The sequence below is a fragment of the Macaca mulatta genome, chromosome 5, assembly GCF_049350105.2.
Source record: "Macaca mulatta isolate MMU2019108-1 chromosome 5, T2T-MMU8v2.0, whole genome shotgun sequence".
NCBI lineage: Eukaryota > Metazoa > Chordata > Mammalia > Primates > Cercopithecidae > Macaca > Macaca mulatta.
In genome coordinates this window covers 41,317,408-41,336,284 of record NC_133410.1, presented here as the reverse complement: position 1 = coordinate 41,336,284, position 18,877 = coordinate 41,317,408, and the positions used below count along the sequence as shown (strand labels likewise).

The following is an 18,877-nucleotide window of genomic DNA, read 5'->3' as shown; positions in this document are numbered from 1 at the left end:
GTAAAAAACAAACCACAAAACTACTAGAAGAGAAGATAATATTTTTATGATAATGGGATATGGAAGGATTTTTCATGCAAAAGAATAAAAAGCACAAAGGAAAAGATTACAAATCTGACATTAAAATTAAAAATCATATTAAATCTTTTGTATAACAACAAAAAGAAAAGGAAGCTACAAAGTGGAAAAAAATAATTGCATATATACAAGTAAGAATTAGTATCCAGGATATTAAAAATAAAGAGTTTTCCAGGAGTTTAAGACAAGCCTAGACAAGATGGTGAAACCCCATCTCTACTAAAAATACAAAAATTAGCCGGGTGTGGTGGCGGGCACCTGTAATCCCAGCTACTTGGGAGGCTGAATTGCTTGAACCCGGAAGCAGAGGTTGCAGTGAGCCGAGATCACGCCATTGCCCTCCAGCCTGGGCGACAGAGCAAGACTCTATCAAAAAATAATAATACAACACAATAAAATAAAGAGCTTTCAAATCTATAAGTGGAATACAAATGAACTTAAAACATGGAAAATCAGGCCAGGTGTGGTGGCTCACGCCCGTAATCCCAGCACTTTGGGAGGCTGAAGCGGGCGGATCACGAGGTCAGGAGATCAAGACCATCCTGACTAACATGGTGAAACCCGTCTCTACTAAAAATACGAAAAATTATCCAGGCGTGGTGGTGGGCACCTGTAGTCCCAGCTACTCGGGAGGCTGAGGCAGCAGAATGGCATGAACCCGGGAGGTGAAGCTTGCAGTGAGCCGAGATTGGGTCAGGGCACTCCAGCCTGGGCGACAGAGCAAGACTCCGACTCAAAAAATAAATAAATAAAACAAAAATAGAAAGAAAAAATCAGGGAGCAATGTAGAGGAAATCCCACTGGTCAACGAACTTCAATGTTTATTAACCTCAGTGCTCCAAGAAATAAAATTAGAACAAGATACTATTTCACACCTATGAAACTGGCAAAAATTTAGTAACTCTATCAATTACAATCGTAAGAATATGAAGCAAGAACTTTGATATGCAATGATGGAAGTTAAATTGACACACTTTGGAAAATAATTTGGTAAGACCTAGGCAAGCTGAAGATAAGTATACCTAATGGCTCACCTATTTAAAGCTATCTATATATATATACCATACTAAAGAAACTTTCATATATGTGAACAAGGAAACATGTGAGAATACAATCATGGCATTGTTTCTTTCTTTTTTTTTTTTTGATGGAGTCTCGCTCTGTCGCCCAGGCTGGAGTGCACTGGTGCGATCTCGGCTCACTGCAAGCTCTGCCTCCCAGGTTCAAGCGATTCTCCTGCCTCAGCCTGCTCAGTAGCTGGGACTACAGGCATGCACCACCATGCCCAGATAATTTTTGTCTTTTTAGTAGAGACGGTGTTTCACCATGTGGGCCAGGATGGTCTCAATCTCAATCTCTTGACCTTGTGATCCGCCTGCCTCAGCCTCCCAAAGTGCTGGGATTACAGGCGTGAGCCACGGAGCCCGGCCATGGCATTGTTTCTAATAGTAATACAAATGTCTATCAACTGGAGAAAAAATAAATAAATCACAGCATATTCATAGGATGAAATACTCTGTAACAATGAAAAATTGACTAGAGATATATAAATTAACATGGAAGAATCTAAAAAATATGTTGCTATGCAAATTGCAGAGATGCATACAGTAAGGTACCATTTATACCAATTTTTAAACATTCAAAAGTTACACATTATACTAAAAAATGCTGAAAAGTATAAAAATCTGAATGGAAAAGACAAGTACCAAGTTCAGCATAATGTTTAATTCTAGGGACGGAAGAAGAAGAATAAGATCTAGAAAGAGAAAATGGGGGCTTGAACTGTTTTTGCAATGATTTCTTTTTTTAAGACCTTAAGCAAACACACTGCAAGCAAAATGTTAAGATTTGACAGGGGCAAGTGGTAACATCTGTGCTGTTCATTATATTCTCTTTTATAAATTCTCTTTTAAACTATTCTTAATAAAAAATTGATTCTGGAGTCAGGCAGATTTAAATTCATATATGACTCCATCTCTATGGCACTACAATTTCAGGCAAGTTACTTAATTTCTCTGTGTCTCAATTTCTATATATGTTAAAATAAAAATGTTATTTCATTGTTGAAATAACAGGGTAGTTGAGGGTAAATTAGATTTAAAAAGATTAAATGCACATAGCAAGCACTTAGTAGTAAGTTTGTTCTGCTGCTGTCTCCTCTGCACCCCTCCATAGTAAATATAAAGGTCTCTGTTAAATTTTGGAACCTAAGAAGTTGAGAGCTAAAGTGTCTTCAAGATCTATAAAAAAATTTCATTTTGTTTACCTTAAAAGTATTTTTCTAACTCTCAGTTATGTAAGAAAATGATAAACTTACTTGTAACATTTGGTCAAAATCTTGTTTTTCCAAATATGATCTTGTAACAACTCGCCCATCAAAATCTACTTCTGCCTTAAATCTTACTTTACCTAATCCCAGATCTGTGGCTTTAACATCATGAATTGCCCTGCAATCAATAACAATGCATACAAATTTATTTATACATACATACACATATATACATACTTTAATAGCACAAAGGCTTGAATTATTGGTTTTTTCCCCACTAGTTATGAGAATGGACTAAGACAGCTTCAGAGCATTCACCATTAAGTACCACCTATCATTTTCTAAGGCCTGTCCATTTAACTTTTTTTTGGCATGATATCACACAAAGGTGCAAACTTAACGAATATTATTTTATGGTAATTTACACATATGAGTTATAAAGCTTGTGTATTAAAAATTCATTAACTCTGCCGGGCGCAGTGGCTCATGCCTGTAATTCCACCACTTTGGGAGACCGAGGCAGGAGGATCACCTGAGGTCAGGAGTTTGAGACCAGCCTGGCCAACAAACTCTGTCTCTACTAAAACTACAAAAATTAGCCAGGTGTGGGGGTGCATGCCTGTAATCCCAGCTACTAGAGAGGCTGAGGCAGGAGAATCGCTTGAACCCGGGAGGCAGAGGTTGCAGTGAGCCCAGATTGTGCCACTGCATTCCAGCCTGGGCAACAGAGTGAGACTCTGTCTCAAAAAAAAATAATAAAAATAATAATTATTCTATATATATTCATTAACTCTAAATCACTTTTCTAAAATATCATGTTATCTCATAAGCTTTTGCCCCCATATATCCACTTAACAATTTCCTAAATGCCATATAAAAATTTGTTTTAATTTATAATGGTGTTTTAGAGTACATTAACCAATTGTATGTTCACTAGCTTCTTTAAAAGTCTTCATACAACGCTGTGAAGTTCTCTATTAGAATGAGGTTAATAGTAACTGCCACATGGGACTGATGTGCGGAATAATGAGCTAATACATATATAAAATGTTTAATATAGTACGAACTATAAGGCAGACATTTAATCAATGGCTTTCATAAGTGGATGATAGGGTGACATCTTTATTTTACAGATGATAAAACCATCCCAGAGGGGCATAAGTGACTTGCTCAAGGTAATTCAGCTAGTAAACAGCAGACTAGGACTCCCCAGCCCAGCTCCTCAGATATCCAAGCCCAGTAAGTAGTCTTTGCATCATACCCTTCTGCCTCCCAGACAGGAAAGCAGATACTCAAGCATAGCTACTTTTCATTCCTCCTGCTCTAACCCTCCGGAGTCAATCTTCCCTAGAAACTGTTGAGAAATTCTCTTCTTTCTACAGTGATCACTGTAAGATCTCTTCTGTACAGCTATATAAGAAATACCAAACACTCTGAATTCTGAGGACATAGAGATCTACTAGAAAAGCAAGCCTAAGTAAGACTCCAAGTATTCTTAAAACATTAGACCCTAATTTCTGAGCGATCCTGAGCAAGTTACTAAACACTGAGTCCAAAATTTTTTATCCATATAAAGAAGCTATATTTTAATCAACCATCAAGGGTGAAATAAGAATTAATGTTTTAATATTTATAAAGTTACACGTGCTCACGTTAAAACAAAACTTGTTCAAAACTTGGCCGCAAGAGGCTGTATCATTTATTCTTTTTTTTATTTCCTCTCGTGGTAACTCACAGAACATATTTATTCATTTTAAAAAATCATTTTTACTTTAGTTTTCACAGAGTATTAATACATTTCATTATTTGGCTGGTATGTAAATAGCAACTAATAAATATATTTAGATATACTTTTTCCTTATGTTCTTACATATAATTAACTACAGACAGATAACTGTTTGGAGGGTTCCCAATGATTAATCCTTGCATCTACACACAAGCCCTTCTGTGATCCTCTCTCCCTGAATGTGGGCTATACCTACCAAATATGGCAAAGATGTCATTTCTAAGATCAGGTGACTCATCTGTGACTTCTGTCTTGTTCACACTCACTCTCTATTGCTTTATCAGCTTACACTCTTTGATTAAGCAAGCTGCCATGCTGAAGAGGCCCATTTGGCAAGGAGGTAAATCTTGCCAACAATCATGTGAGTAAGGTTGGAAGCAGCCCCTTCCCCAGGGGATGGCTGTAATTCCAGTCAACACCTTGATTACAGTCTATGAGAAACCCTGAAGTCGAAGACCCAGATAAGCTGTGCCCTGACTCCTGACTCACAGAAACTGTAAGATGACAGTATGTTGTTTAAACCCTAAGTTTTGGGCCAATCTGTCACACAACAGTAGGTAACTAATACACTATTTAAAAAATTGTATGAATTTTCTGGATTACTAATGTATTTTTTTTTCCAATAATTGAATCCACAGATTTTCACTCTTCCAGAAAATTTCGAATTTGCTAGTCTTTCAGTTTATAGCTCTTTTTTAGACACTACTTACTAAACAATATATGCAAAATTATAAACATGTATGTACCAACAACAGAACACCAAAATATATGATGCCAAAACCGAGAAGAAATGAAGGGAGAAACAGATAATACAACAACAATAACTAGAGGCTTCAATACTTTCAATAATGGATAGAGGCCGGGCGCAGTGCTCACACCTAGCACTTTGGGAGGCCGAGGCGGGTGGATCACCTGAGGTCAGGAGTTTGAGATCAGCCTGGCCAACATGGCCAGTGATGAAACCTCGTCTCTCAGGAGTTTGAGACCAGCCTGGCCAACATGGCCAGTGGTGAAACCTCATCTCTACTAAAAATACAAAAATTAGCTGGGCATGGTGGCAAGCACCTGTAATCCCAGCTACTTGGGAGGGTGAGGCAGGAGAATCACTTGAACCTGGGAGGCAGAGGTTGCAGTGAGTCAAGATTGTGCCACTGCACTCCAGCCTAGGCAACAAGAACAAAACTCCATCAAAAAAAAAAGGATAGAACAATAGAGCAAGAAGACAATTAGGGAAATTGAAGTCACTATAAACCAATTAAACCTAACAACCATCTACAGAACACTCTATACAACAACAGCAGAATATATATTCTTCTCAAGTGCATATGAATATTATCCAAGACTATATGTAAGGCCATAAAACAAACCTTAGTAAATTTAAAAGGACAGAAATAATAAAAAATATGTTCTTTGACCACAATAGAACAAAATAATAAACCAATAATGGAAAGAAATCTGTGCAACTCACAACTATGTAAAAATTAAGTAACATATTTTCCTAAATAACTGAAAAGAATAAAAAAAAGAGAAAATACTATTAAATGAATGAAAATGGCACAATATACGGAAATGTATGGAATGCAGAGAAAGCAACACTTAAAGGAAAATTTGTAGCTCTAATTGTCTATTTTAAAAAAGAAGAAACATCAAATTAAAAGCTTAACCTTAAGAAACTGGAAAGGCCGGGCGCGATGGCTCAAGCCTGTAATCCCAGCACTTTGGGAGGCCAAGACGGGCGGATCACGAGGTCAGGAGATCGAGACCATCCTGGCTAACACGGTGAAACCCCGTCTCTACTAAAAAATACAAAAAACTAGCCGGGCGAGGTGGCGGGCGCCTGTAGTCCCAGCTACTCGGGAGGCTGAGGCAGGAGAATGGCTTAAACCCGGGAGGTGGAGCTTGCAGTGAGCCGAGATCCCGCCACTGCACTCCAGCCTGGGTGACAGAGCCAGACTCCGTCTCAAAAAAAAGAAAAGAAACTGGAAAAAGAGCAAACTAAACCGAAAGCAAGCAGATGAAAAAAATAATAAAGATTAAAGCAGAAATTCATGAAAAATAAAATAGAAAAACAACAGAGAAAGTCAATTAAACCAAAAGCTGGTTCTTTAGAAAGATCAAGAAAATGAACAAACCTTTAGCTAAACTGACAAAAGAGAAGATTCAAATTACAGAAATGAAAGATGAGACATCTGTACCAACACTAAAGAAATAAAATGGATTACAAAGGAATATTATAAATGGCTGTATACCAAGAAATTAGGTAAATTAGAAGCAAAAGACAAATTCCTAGAATACAAGCTACTTAAACAAAGTCAAGAAGAAATAGACAATCTGAACAGATCCATAACAAGAGACAGAATTACGAATCAAAAAACTACCCACACAGCAAAGCTCACATCCAGATAGCTGAATTCTACCATTTAAAGAAGCTGACATCAATTATTCACAAACTCTTCCAAAAAAAATAGGAGAGAACATTTCCCAACTCATTCTCTGAAGCCAGTATTATCTTAATACCAAAACGAGACAAAAACATCACAAGGAAAGGATATTAATTTGGATTATCTCACATTATGTTACTAAATCTAATACTGATTTTCAGAATGCTCAACTTCTAATCTGTTTTTTTTTGTTTTTTTTTTTTTTTAAGAGACAGGGTTTTGCTATGCTGCCCAGGCTATAGTGCGGTAAGTGGCTATTCACAGACATGATCGTTGCACACTAGCCTCAAACTCTTGGCCTCAAGTGATCCTCCTGCCTCAGCCTCCCAAGTAACTGGAACTATAGGCGTGTGCCACTGTGCCCATCTCTCAATTTCTAATCTTGTTCCAATGAGATAGTTACTTTTCTAGATTAAACATATAGGGCATAGAATATAAATCTAGTAATCATTAATATGTTTTACTAATTCAGATACGCATGTCATTTTTAAAAGATTTAAAGATTTCAAGTATAATACACAAAAAAATCTTATTTTAAAGTTTGAAAAAATATATAACAAGTTAGTAGAAAATTGGGTTTTTAAAGGTTTGTTCTTTCATTTCATTATAAAACCGCAATGCTGCTGGAATTTCACTGAAAAGCACTATTAGAATTCTATATCTCTTCTTCTGATTATCTCCTAAGTCTCTAATCTTTAGTTTTAAAAATTTAAAAGATAAAGATTATGAGAAAAATATTTAAAAATAAGTTAAAACAAAGTCTATTTTCAAAATAAATATAAATTATATTTAATTTGGTAATCATTTTTCAATGAACAAAAATCTTTTTAAATTTGTAATTGCAATGCAAATATAAGGCAACTCTATAGGTTCCATATTAAGTATTTCCACATTAAGAAGACAACTACTTTACAGATTCAATGCCATCCCATCAAGCTACCAATGACTTTCTTAACAATTGGAAAAAACTAAAGTTCATATGGAACCAAAAAAGAGCCCACATTGCCAAGACAATCCTAAGCCAAAAGAACAAAGCTGGAGGCATCACGCTATCTGACTTGAAACTATACTACAAGGCTACAGTAATCAAAACAACATGGTACTGGTACCAAAACAGAGATATAGACCAATGGAACAGAACAGAGACCTCAGAAATAATACCACACATCTACAAACATCTGATCTTTGAAAAACCTGACAAAAACAAGAAATGGGGAAAGGATTCCCTATTTAATAAATGGTGCCGGGAAAACTGGCAAGCCATATGTAGAAAGCTGAAACTAGATCCCTTCCTTACACCTTATACAAAAATTAATTCAAGATGGATTAAAGACTTAAATGTTAGACCTAATACCATAAAAACCCTAGAAAACCTAAGCAATACATTCAGGACATAGGCATGGGCAAGGACTTCATGTCTAAAACACCAAAAGCAACAGCAACAAAAGCCAAAATTGACAAATGGGATCTAATTAAACTAAAGAGCTTCTGCACAGCAAAAGAAACTACCATCAGTGAACAGGCAACCTACAGAATGGGAGAAAATTTTTGCAATCTACTCATCTGACAAAGGGCTAATATCCAGAATCTACAAAGAACTCAAACAAATTTACAAGAAAAAAAACAAACAACTCCATCAAAAAGTGGGCAAAGGATATGAACAGACACTTCTCAAAAGAAGACATTTATGCAGCCAACAGACACATGAAAAAATGCTCATCATCACTTGCCATCAGAGAAATGCAAATCAAAACCACAATGAGATACCATCTCACACCAGTTAGAATGGCAATCATTAAAAAGTCAGGAAACAACAGGTGCTGGAGAGGATGTGGAGAAATAGGAACACTTTTACACTGTTGGTGGGACTATAAACTAGTTCAACCATTGTGGAAGACAGTGTGGCGATTCCTGAAGGATCTAAAACTAGAAATACCATTTGACCCAGCCATCCCATTATGGGGTATATACCCAAAGGATTATAAGTCATGCTGCTATAAAGACACATGCACACATATGTTTACTGTGGCACTATTCACAATAGCAAAGATTTGGAACCAACCCACATGTCCATCAATGATAGACTGGATTAAGAAAATGTGGCGCATATATACCGTGGAATACTATGCAGCCATAAAAAAGGATGAGTTCATGTCCTATGTAGGGATGTGGATGAAGCTGGAAACCATCATTCTCAGCAAACTATCTGAGGACAGAAAACCAAACACCGCATGTTCTCACTCATAAGTGGGAATTGAACAATGAGAACACTTGGACATAGGAAGGGGAACATGACACACTGGGGCCTGTCGTGGGGTCGGGCGAGAGGGATGGCATTGGGGGATATACCTAATGTAAACGACGAGTTAATGGGTGCAGCACACCAACATGGAACATGTATACGTATGTAACAAACCTGCACGATGTGCACATGTACCCTAGCACTTAAAGTATAATAATAAAAAAATAAATAAAAAAAGAAGACAACTACTTTGCAAACTTCTATTCTCATAATATCAACTTACTGTTCCTTATTCTAAAAATTAGAAGTATAGAAAATTTAAAAGGAAACTTACAAGGAGTTTCCTAAGTGTATTCCTTTTTCCTTCCAGGATTATAATTCTGAAAAGTTACAGACTAAAAAGTTCTGAAGACCAGGAATCCAAAACTTCCTCTGGAAGTATTTACAAATGAAGCATTTCTGTTTTTAAATATGTTTTTGTAAGCCTTAACAGGATTACTGGAATAAGGCTGACCTTACTGATGGGTCATTCTCCAGGAGTTCAGTGAGCCGTTGTACTTGTTCTGGCTGGATGGACCGCCCTAAGAGTGCTTCTGTGTTAGTGTAGATGAGGAATGCTGAGACCACACCTAATAAGGTGCCCACACCCAAAGAACCTAGGCTGTCATACAGTGGATTGCCTAAATAAAGCACACACACAAAAAAAATCAGTAAATTAACATTTTCTATTATTTCAGTGAACTTTATAGAGAGCAAAGAACCAGAACCAGAAATCAAGGCACTTGAAATTTATTCCTAATTTCTTTAATTACTTCCTTTAATGACTCCTAATAGTTTTAATATATTTTAATATACTACAAAATGAGGATGCTACAACTTGCTTCCATAAGAGCATTATGTGACATAATTAAGATCTACTTGTACCTGTCATTACATATGTGAAGTTTCTGAGCACACAGACACCAATACAAAAAAATGACATAATGAAGAGTCCATTTCTTTTTTTTTTTTTTTTTTTTTGAGACGGAGTCTTGCTCTGTGCCCCAGGCTGGAGTGCAGTGGCGCGATCTCGGCTCACTGCAAGCTCCGCCCCCCTGGGTTCACGCCATTCTCCTGCCTCAGCCTCCTGAGTAGCTGGGACTACAGGTGCCCGCCACCTCGCCCGGCTAATTTTCTTGTATTTTTAGTAGAGACGGGGTCATTTCTTTTAGATGTATCAGTAGCACTTTTCCTACACCACAGACAAAATAACAGTAAAATCAAAAGCTGAAAGAAACCATTTTCTGTGTCGTCTTCCTACTAATGTTCTGTAAGAGAATTAAGCCCTACAGAAAATAATATGGGTGACTCTCTTCTCATCCAACCAAGGATGATATATAGCTAGTATCATTCTAGATACAAAGGAGAGAACTTAATTCATTATATGCCGTAGGTGCCTCAATGTGGTACTTCTCAAAGTGTGGTTCCTGGACCAGCAGCATCACTTGAAAACTTGGTAGAAAAGCAGATTCTCAGACCTCATTTCAGGCCTCTGAATAAAAAATTCTGGATGTGGGTTTCAGCATTCTGTGTTTCCCCAAGCCCTGTAGGTGATTCTGATTCTAATATTTGCCTTAGGTTGTCAGGGCTTCTCTCCCAGAACCAATGAGAAAGGCTGATTTATCATCTATGAATGTATAAGTAATATTTATATAATAGACACATTTTAAATCTTTATAAATAAATACATTTTAAATCTTTATAATAAATTTTACACATGGCTTTTATGACAAGTCTTTTTATTCCAAAGATGAAATGTCATCAATATATTTAACTCTTTTAATGCTTGACAAAACATATATTTTGCTAAGCTATAACACTAAAAAGCAAACTCGTTTATCTATACTGTTAAAAATGATCCACTTGTAAAACATTATCCATTAGAAGTTTTGTAATTATAGAGCTCAAAATCAAATACTGCTCTTTAGAAATCCAAATGTAAAGTTATTTTTATTTAAATATATACATTCATGTACTCTTACAGAAATCACAGGAATATTAGCTGAAAGAAAATACCTTTTTAAAGAAAACTTTTATTTCTTGGCATGTTATTTAATTTAATTTGAATAAATTAGCTAATTAAGAAAAATTTAATTCATGTAAAATACATTACATAGTTTTGTAAGTTTGATCTGATTGGTTTCTGTTATGTAAAAGAAAATAAATTATTCAAAGTTGACTTCTGCATCAAGTCACACTTTCCTCAAGCCTAAAATTTCGCTAGTAATTTATGTTCAAAAACAGTCTAAAACTAAATGGTCAACCAGAAAAACAATCAACACTTTTACAAATATTTTGGATCACAATAAACATCAGAGAATGCTGGTTTGGTCTTAAAATGCACACTCAGAATGAGAAAGAAGTATTCATATTTCAGACTATTTGAAGAAACCCTGCAGAATTGTGGAAGCTTGTCACTTAAAATTATTTTAAATATGTAAGGACAAATAGAGAAGAATGGAAGACGTTCCTTTCCAAGAGAATTCCAACTTCATAAATTGAGTCTTTTCATGCTAAATGGTTCTTTGTTTTAGAAAATAAAAATAAAATAGAATTTCTGTCTTTTCATTTACCTGTATTGTATTGGCCCTCAAAACACTTAATTAGCTACCAAAATGAGGATAGAACCAACTTAAAGAAATAGGAAGGCAACAGTAGTTATTATTGGCATTAAGGGTAGAAAAAGACAAATGAACAAGAGCCACAATATATGGTAAGTCTTCATTTATGTTGTCAATAGTTTCTTAGAACTGCGACTTTATAGGGAACAACATATAACAAAACCAATTTTACCATAAACTAACCAATATAAACAACAGTTAAGGTCTGGTGGGGTGCAGTGGCTCACGCCTGTAATCCCAACACTTTGGAAGGCCAAGGTGGGAGGATCACCCGAGGTCGGGAGTTTCAGATCAGCCTGACCAATATGGAGAAAACCCCTCTCTACTACAAATACAAAACTAGCTGGGTGTGGTGGCGCATGCCTGTAATCCTAGCTACTCAGGAGGCTGAGGCAGGAGAATCGCTTCAACCTGGGAGGTGGAGGTTGCAGTGAGCCGAGATTGCGCCATTGCACTCCAGCCTGGGCAACAAGAGCAAAATTCCGTCTCAAAAAAAAAAAAAGAGTTAAGCTCCTATGGCATATTTCTGGTCACAAAAACATCACTCAACTTCTAAGACCCAAAACATGTCTAATATTGAACACCAAAATAAATGTGGGCTATACGTACATTTTTAAAAATTAATGAAAACTATGTAAAATAAGTATTTACCCAATTTTTGGTGAATCAGTGAGTATCGGCAATAGTGGTCGTGGTGGGTTAAATCAAAGAATAAAGTTTGCAAAGTGAAAATTGTAAGGAACACCTATTACCACCACATAATTCAAAAATAAACAACCACAAACATGTGGGCTTGCTGAGCGCTTTCATACATCAGTTATTGTCCTGTATCTGTCTGATTATCACCCACTTGAGCCTATCCTAGCAGCTCAGGACACAAGAAGGAACCAGACCTGGCCAGGATGCCATCCCATGGCAGGCCACACTTAAACACACCCCCACACTCACTCAGAATGGGACTATTTAGACACCCCAATTCACTGACCATGCACAGCATTGTGATGTGGGAGGTAGAGTGCCTTTACCACGCAGGTAAAGGGAGAATGAGCAAACTCCACAGAGATGGTGGCCCCAGTTAGGAATTGTTATTTTTCGCAACAACGTTATAACAAAATCAAGTTGAACAAAACAATATATATTTATTATATATTATATTAATATATAATTAATTAATTATAATTAATATATTAATTAATATAATTAATAAAAATAATATATATTAATATAATAATATATTATATTAATATATTAATTAATATATATTAATATATGTTATAATATATATATATAACAATATATATTAAAACAAAATATATTTATTTTAGGATCTATGTATATTTGTTTGGAACTTTAGAGTTCATTAAAACTTATCTTTTCTTAATAAACCTATGAGGTTACCAAGGCAAATATTATCCACACTTTTATAGGTAAATAAAAAGTTCACAGTGATTGCACAATTTTTAAAGTCACAGCTAGAAAGACTTACAGCATTACAGAAATCCTCTACAAATAGCCTTATTTCTAATTTAGAGACATTTTTAATTCAAATAAACCTGAATACTTCTGCTGACCAAATCTTATACAAGTCAATGATTAGTATGGAATTAATATTTAACAATTTATTGGTTTAATATTATTCAATGATATAAGAGAAAATTCCCACATATTAGAGAATTATTTAGGTAGGACAAATCACCCGTAATTTAAGAAATGTTTACCTGTTATAGAAGTAAGGCCCATGCAAGTGGCTGCTATTATAACTCCCAAGACTGCAGCAGTATCCTCCAATAATATCACATTTGTACTAGGATCACGACTTTCCATTACTTAGTCATTGGGGAAGAGACAAGAAAAATAAATTTCTAAAATTTTAACTTGATACTACCAGGTAACATTTTAATAAGTATCCATTTAAAATCAAGACATAAATTAAGATAAAAGTGTATGAGAGATTATGATTTTAAAAACCTTGTTCAATGCAAACATAATTTCTTGGCTTAAATGTCAACAATAACTGATACATAAAGTTAAATTACTTTCTCAAGTTATATAACCATATAAAGAAATACCTTAGTTCACTTAAGTCAAATCCAAATATAAAGTATCCATGTTCAAATTTCTACACTACTTTTCTTTTTAATAAGGGCTGAAAGATATGTAGGAGCCACATAGGGATGATATTTAGATATATTTTGTACATATCTATTAGGAACAAAGCAATAACAGTACTAAGTAATTTTAAGCAAATAAGGGAGGTGAAACAAACACCTGCTTTCTAAAATACATACCATACTTGTAAAATGTCATTCCTTTGGCCCGAGCATTCCTACGAAGTTCATTTACAGCAACAAGAAGTGTTGCTAAAAGAAAAGCATTCATATCAGCAAGACAGAAACTTCATGCCTCCAAACTTTAAAGATGGCATCTCAAAAGATAAACAAATAAGCACAACATTTTAAAACTAGGGATGGCGATCAGGAAAAGTTATATGTTAATTAGTTGTTATCAATTAATCATTATAATATAATGAACCCCATAATTCTAAACCATAATAATTAAATACAATTACTAATAACAACAGCTTTAGTTTATTGAAGAGCTGCTATTTGGCAGCACCACACTAACCACAATCATTTTTGAGCCTCCCAATCTTTTGAGACAGGTGGTGTTATAACCATTTTACAGACTTTCAAAGATGAGAGGCCCCATAAACATATACCGTTAGGATCTGTCAATAAAAAATAATCTTAATTTTAAAAATAGATGAAGGGAACATCATACACAGAAAGTTACAATGTTTTGAAGTAAACATGAGCACAGCAGTGAATCAGGCAGTTTTATACTGATATTAGCAGTTCTCTGTCATCATACTGCTATAGAGGTGTATTTCAAAAACGTTGAAATATTTGTATCACAAGAGCCTGGCTTCTTCTGATGAACACTATTAAGTGCTAATTTTTAAAGTTCAGTTTAGTTATGCTTTTTATACTCGCTTTCAAATGTTTTGAGTATTATGATACTCAAAAACGAAACATACTTTCCCTTTAAAATAAATAAAATAATTATTTATCCAATTTTTAGTGAATCAGCAAGTAACGGCAATAGCAGTGGTATTGGGTTCAATCAAGGAATAACGTTTACAAAGTGAAAATTGTGGCCGGGCGCGGTGGCTCAAGCCTGTAATCCCAGCACTTTGGGAGGCCGAGGCGGGTGGATCACGAGGTCAGGAGATCAAGACCATCCTGGCTAACATGGTGAAACCCCGTCTCTACTAAAAATACAAAAAACTAGCCGGGCGTGGTGGCGGGCGCCTGTAGTCCCAGCTACTCGGAGGCTGAGGCAGGAGAATGGCGTGAACCTGGGAGGCGGAGCTTGCAGTGAGCCGAGATCGCACCACTGCACTCCAGCCTGGGTGACACAGCGCAAGACTCCGTCTCAAAAAAAAAAAAAACAAAAAAAAACAAAAACAAAAAAAAAAAAACAAAGTGAAAATTGTAAGGAACACCTCTTACCACCACATAGTTTAAAAATAACCACAAATATGGTGGGCTTGCTAAGCACTTTCATGCCACATCAGTTATTGTCCTGCATCTATCTGACTGTCACCTACTTGAGCCTATCCTAGCAGCTCAGGACACAAGAAGAAACGAGCCCTGGCCAGGATGCCATCCCATGGCACGGCGCACTTACACACACCCCCACAGCTATCCATTATAGAAACAACCACAGTACATCATACAAAGACTTTACTCCCTAAAAGTAGAGAAAGCTTAGATGACTATTCCCACACTTACTTTTCTTTAATCAACAGAACTTAGCAAACTATAATATGAACAGCTGAATACATATTACTATATTAAGAATAGAGACATACTTTGTGACAGTACATACCTCCTTCAGATACTAATGATCCTGCTAAAATACAATATGCCTAGAAAAGAAATATTAAAACAAAGCATAAATTAAGTACTTCCAATCACAATTGTTCATATATAAAGTCTGTAATAAACAAAAACATGAATTCAAATCTAAGCCAGACAATAAGGTTACTAATGGGAAACAACTCAAATGAGGAGGACAATGAGATATGAACTCAAATATTTGATATCAGAGGTTCTAGACACCAGATACAGTAAGATCCACACCCAAACTCAAGTAACTTCTAGATTTTGCTTGGATGCCTAACACCAAGAAAATCCTGATTCAGAAAGGTAAATAGTTACAAACAGTAACCAATTTTTGTTTTTTTGGTAACACCACATTCCCTGCAATCCCAGGACACTCTTCAATTAAAGATGGTAAGAAAAGCTTTAGTCTGGGGTGTTTAAAAAAAAAAAAAGTTAACCTAGCAACACATATTTTTTTATTTTAATGAAATTCAAACCAAACATCTACAGAATTTTCAACAATGTTTAGAACCCTAGGCTTTCCTAAAATAGAGATCTGAAAACTTTGCACCTAGTCCAACACTATTTTTAAAGGGGCCATAGTCTAATGGAAATCCATTTAGTTACTGAAAGGCACAAGAGCTTTTAAAAGTTTTAAAACTTATACACAACTGAAAATTTAACTAATTACCTAATCTCTAACTCCAGAGACTGCCTTGCCTCTATAAAGTGATGCTGAACAAATTAGAAGAATGCTAGGACAAAGAAGTACCCATAAAGTGGCCAAATCTTTTCAGGATGGAGGAGATACATTTGTTTCTTTTAATTATATGAAATGTATTATGGTAAGAAACTAGTCAATTAAAACTATAGAAAACTAGAGAATAACAAATAACTCTAGTTTAATGGGCTTGTTATTAAGCAGATTTGCATGATATAACAATATGTTAAAAAACTAGACAGAGTGATTCTGTCTAGTTCTGACTGTAACCCAAAATAGAGAAGAAAATAGGTACAAGTATCCCCGCAATCCAAAAGGAGGTGTTACACCATCTATTCAGGCCTTGAACAGAAGGTAGCCCAAACCTGGGGCCTTTACCCACTAGACTACATTCTAGTCCGCATCCTCTAGACCACATAAGAAAAGCTGAAATTGAGGAGGCCAAAAATGAAGATTTCTTTGGTGAAAGCTGTTGATGTGTGTACCTGGATATCGGATATCACAGCAAACTGTCTGATGCATACCTGAGTGATACATCCATATGCAAGCCTACTAACTGATACTGGCTGTACCAGCAGAGTAGATCACTGGGTTTGAGAAAAAACCTGCACTCCCACAGAAAGTGTGTTAAACATGTCTGTTTTAACACACAGGTCCCTAGGAGTCTTTCATAAGGAGATCTACTGCTCAAAGGGCATTCTTTCCAAATGCAAGACCACTTCAGCACTGTCTGGAACCACACCATGAGATGCAGAAGCTGAGAGGGTATGCTATGTGACCAGTTTGGGCAGCCATAGCCAGAGCAGCCAAGCAGGGTAATCTCCAAGAAGTGCCCAAGAAAAAAAAAAAAAAAAAAGACAGCTTTAAACATCTACAAAGGCCAGAGGAAACCAATGCAAAATAACATTGTAGTTAGTAAAGTAGTATGTTTTTATCCCCTATCCCAACCTGCAACACTGCCTAGGGAATAGGAGAGAGGAGCAGAAGCCCTAGAGGGGATCACACGGGTGATCACCCTGCTATCCTCCCATTCCCCCAGTGCAGGCTTCCTACCTGAAGGAAGCCCAGGATGAGGGAAAACAGAAACTAACTTTAAATATAGTTCCAACTTATGACTATTACATGGGTCTGGATATTTTAATTACTGAAATGAGATTATTCTTGGGACCAAAAGTGAACAGAGGTTTTCTTGTTCTTCAACAGTAACTGCACAAATTAATGGAACTGCCCAAGATTTTAACCAAGGAGCAGGGCTTGATAATCGGTACCTACAGAGATCTTGTTCAACATCATTGAATCTTATGGAATTAGAGGTTATGTCCAGTCATGTTCTAAAAAATAAACTACAGATACATAACCCTATATTACACAGTCAAGAAGGTATATGTCATTCCCCTTCTTTAACACCAATATAACAAAGGCCTTCTACTGTACACAATCACTAAGTCATAAAGACATCAAACTGAGGAGAAAGAAAGAGGATTACCCATAGAAGGGATTCTATTGGTTGAGGATGAAGCAATCCCATGACTCCATGGTACCAAGATAGTCCCGCACCCATCATGAAAATACCAACACCACTAATTAGCGAAGAAATATAGCGCATATTTGAAAATCCATACCTGAAAAATAGAAAAGAAAATAGTTCACAAGAAATACAAATGGTTTCTTTTAAAATATTGACCTTAATAGGTCAATGAAAAAGACTAAGAATATCAAGATGTTATCATTTTATATTTAAGTGAGATGTTAAGTGCCAAACTTGAAAAGCAATATGGAAAGTGGAAAAAACCTGTAAGATCTTTGAAAATACCTAAAAACAAAGTGAATACCATCTAATTCAGCCTTTTTCTGATCTCTTTTCCAAATAGCCTATTTTGATTTAGAGAGCTACTTTACTATTGTGTACCACAGATCCTGGTAAAATTAATCTTTTAAAAAATGTATTCAGATGTTTAATGAACAGGGTAACATTTAAATTTCCCTGTAATGCAGCTTCTAATTGAATATTTCCATCTTTTTGTGCAGCCAGTCTATGATTTATATTACCTGTAACTTGATGCTGGATACAGAAGTTTACAACACATAATTTATTGCTGGTTCTGAACGGGTTAGCACACAGCAACTTTCAACTATTACTAGAACTAAGATCTTCAGCTTTCTGGGTGTTTTCATGGTGTTAAAATCTCAATTACTTTTCAAGCATGCTTTATCAATATGTATATTATTTTGTATTATTTTAAGTTCTGACACAATACTTAGTATTAAAGGTGTTCAAAAATATATTAATAACATACTAGAGGAGGAAAAGAATCACTCATTAATAAAAATATTTCCTGGAAAATTTAGTCCCAAACCCAAACTGAGTGGGACTCTTCTGAGAAATACAAATTTAAACAAGAATTCTTTTTTTTTTTTTTTTTTTTGAGATGGAGTTTCACTCTTGTTGCCCAGGCGGGAGTGCAATGGCGTGATCTTGGCTCACTGCAACCTCCGCGATTCTCCCACCTCAGTCTCCCAAGTAGCTGGGATTATAGGTATGCGCCACCACGCCCAGCTAATTTTGTATTTTTAGTAGAGACGGGGCTTCTCCATGTTGGTCAGGCTGGTCTCGAACTCCCAACCTCAAGTGATCTGCCCGCCTCGGCCTCCCAAAGTGCTGGGATTACAAGCATGGGCCACTGCGCCCGCCTTTTTTTTTTTTTTTTTGGAAACAGAGTTTTACTCTTGTTGCACAGGCTGGAGTGCAATGGCGCGATCTTGGCTCACTGCAACCTCCGTCTCCTGGGTTCA

The 18,877-nt window shown here is 36.0% G+C and overlaps 1 protein-coding gene across 3 annotated transcripts in view; it reads right to left on the bottom strand.

Annotated features, from left to right (window-relative positions):
• The window catches only part of SLC30A9 (solute carrier family 30 member 9), a 104,403-nt gene that overhangs the window by 8,953 nt on the left and 76,573 nt on the right, over positions 1 to 18,877 (bottom strand). For 2 of the 3 annotated variants that reach the window (XR_013417830.1, XM_078003364.1), the window contains exons 11-15: positions 17,571 to 17,706; positions 15,368 to 15,407; positions 13,765 to 13,836; positions 13,195 to 13,302; positions 9,331 to 9,496 (exon numbers count right to left, since the gene is read on the bottom strand). Coding sequence is in view for 2 of the 3 variants with exons in the window: in XM_078003364.1 (XP_077859490.1) it covers positions 9,331 to 9,496; positions 13,195 to 13,302; positions 13,765 to 13,836; positions 15,368 to 15,407; positions 17,571 to 17,706 (522 nt within the window). In the remaining variant the exon portion in view is untranslated. Of the gene's footprint in view, positions 1 to 2,395; positions 2,526 to 9,330; positions 9,497 to 13,194; positions 13,303 to 13,764; positions 13,837 to 15,367; positions 15,408 to 17,570; positions 17,707 to 18,877 lie in introns of all 3 variants that reach the window. The other variant, XM_015138294.3, reaches the window with a different exon arrangement.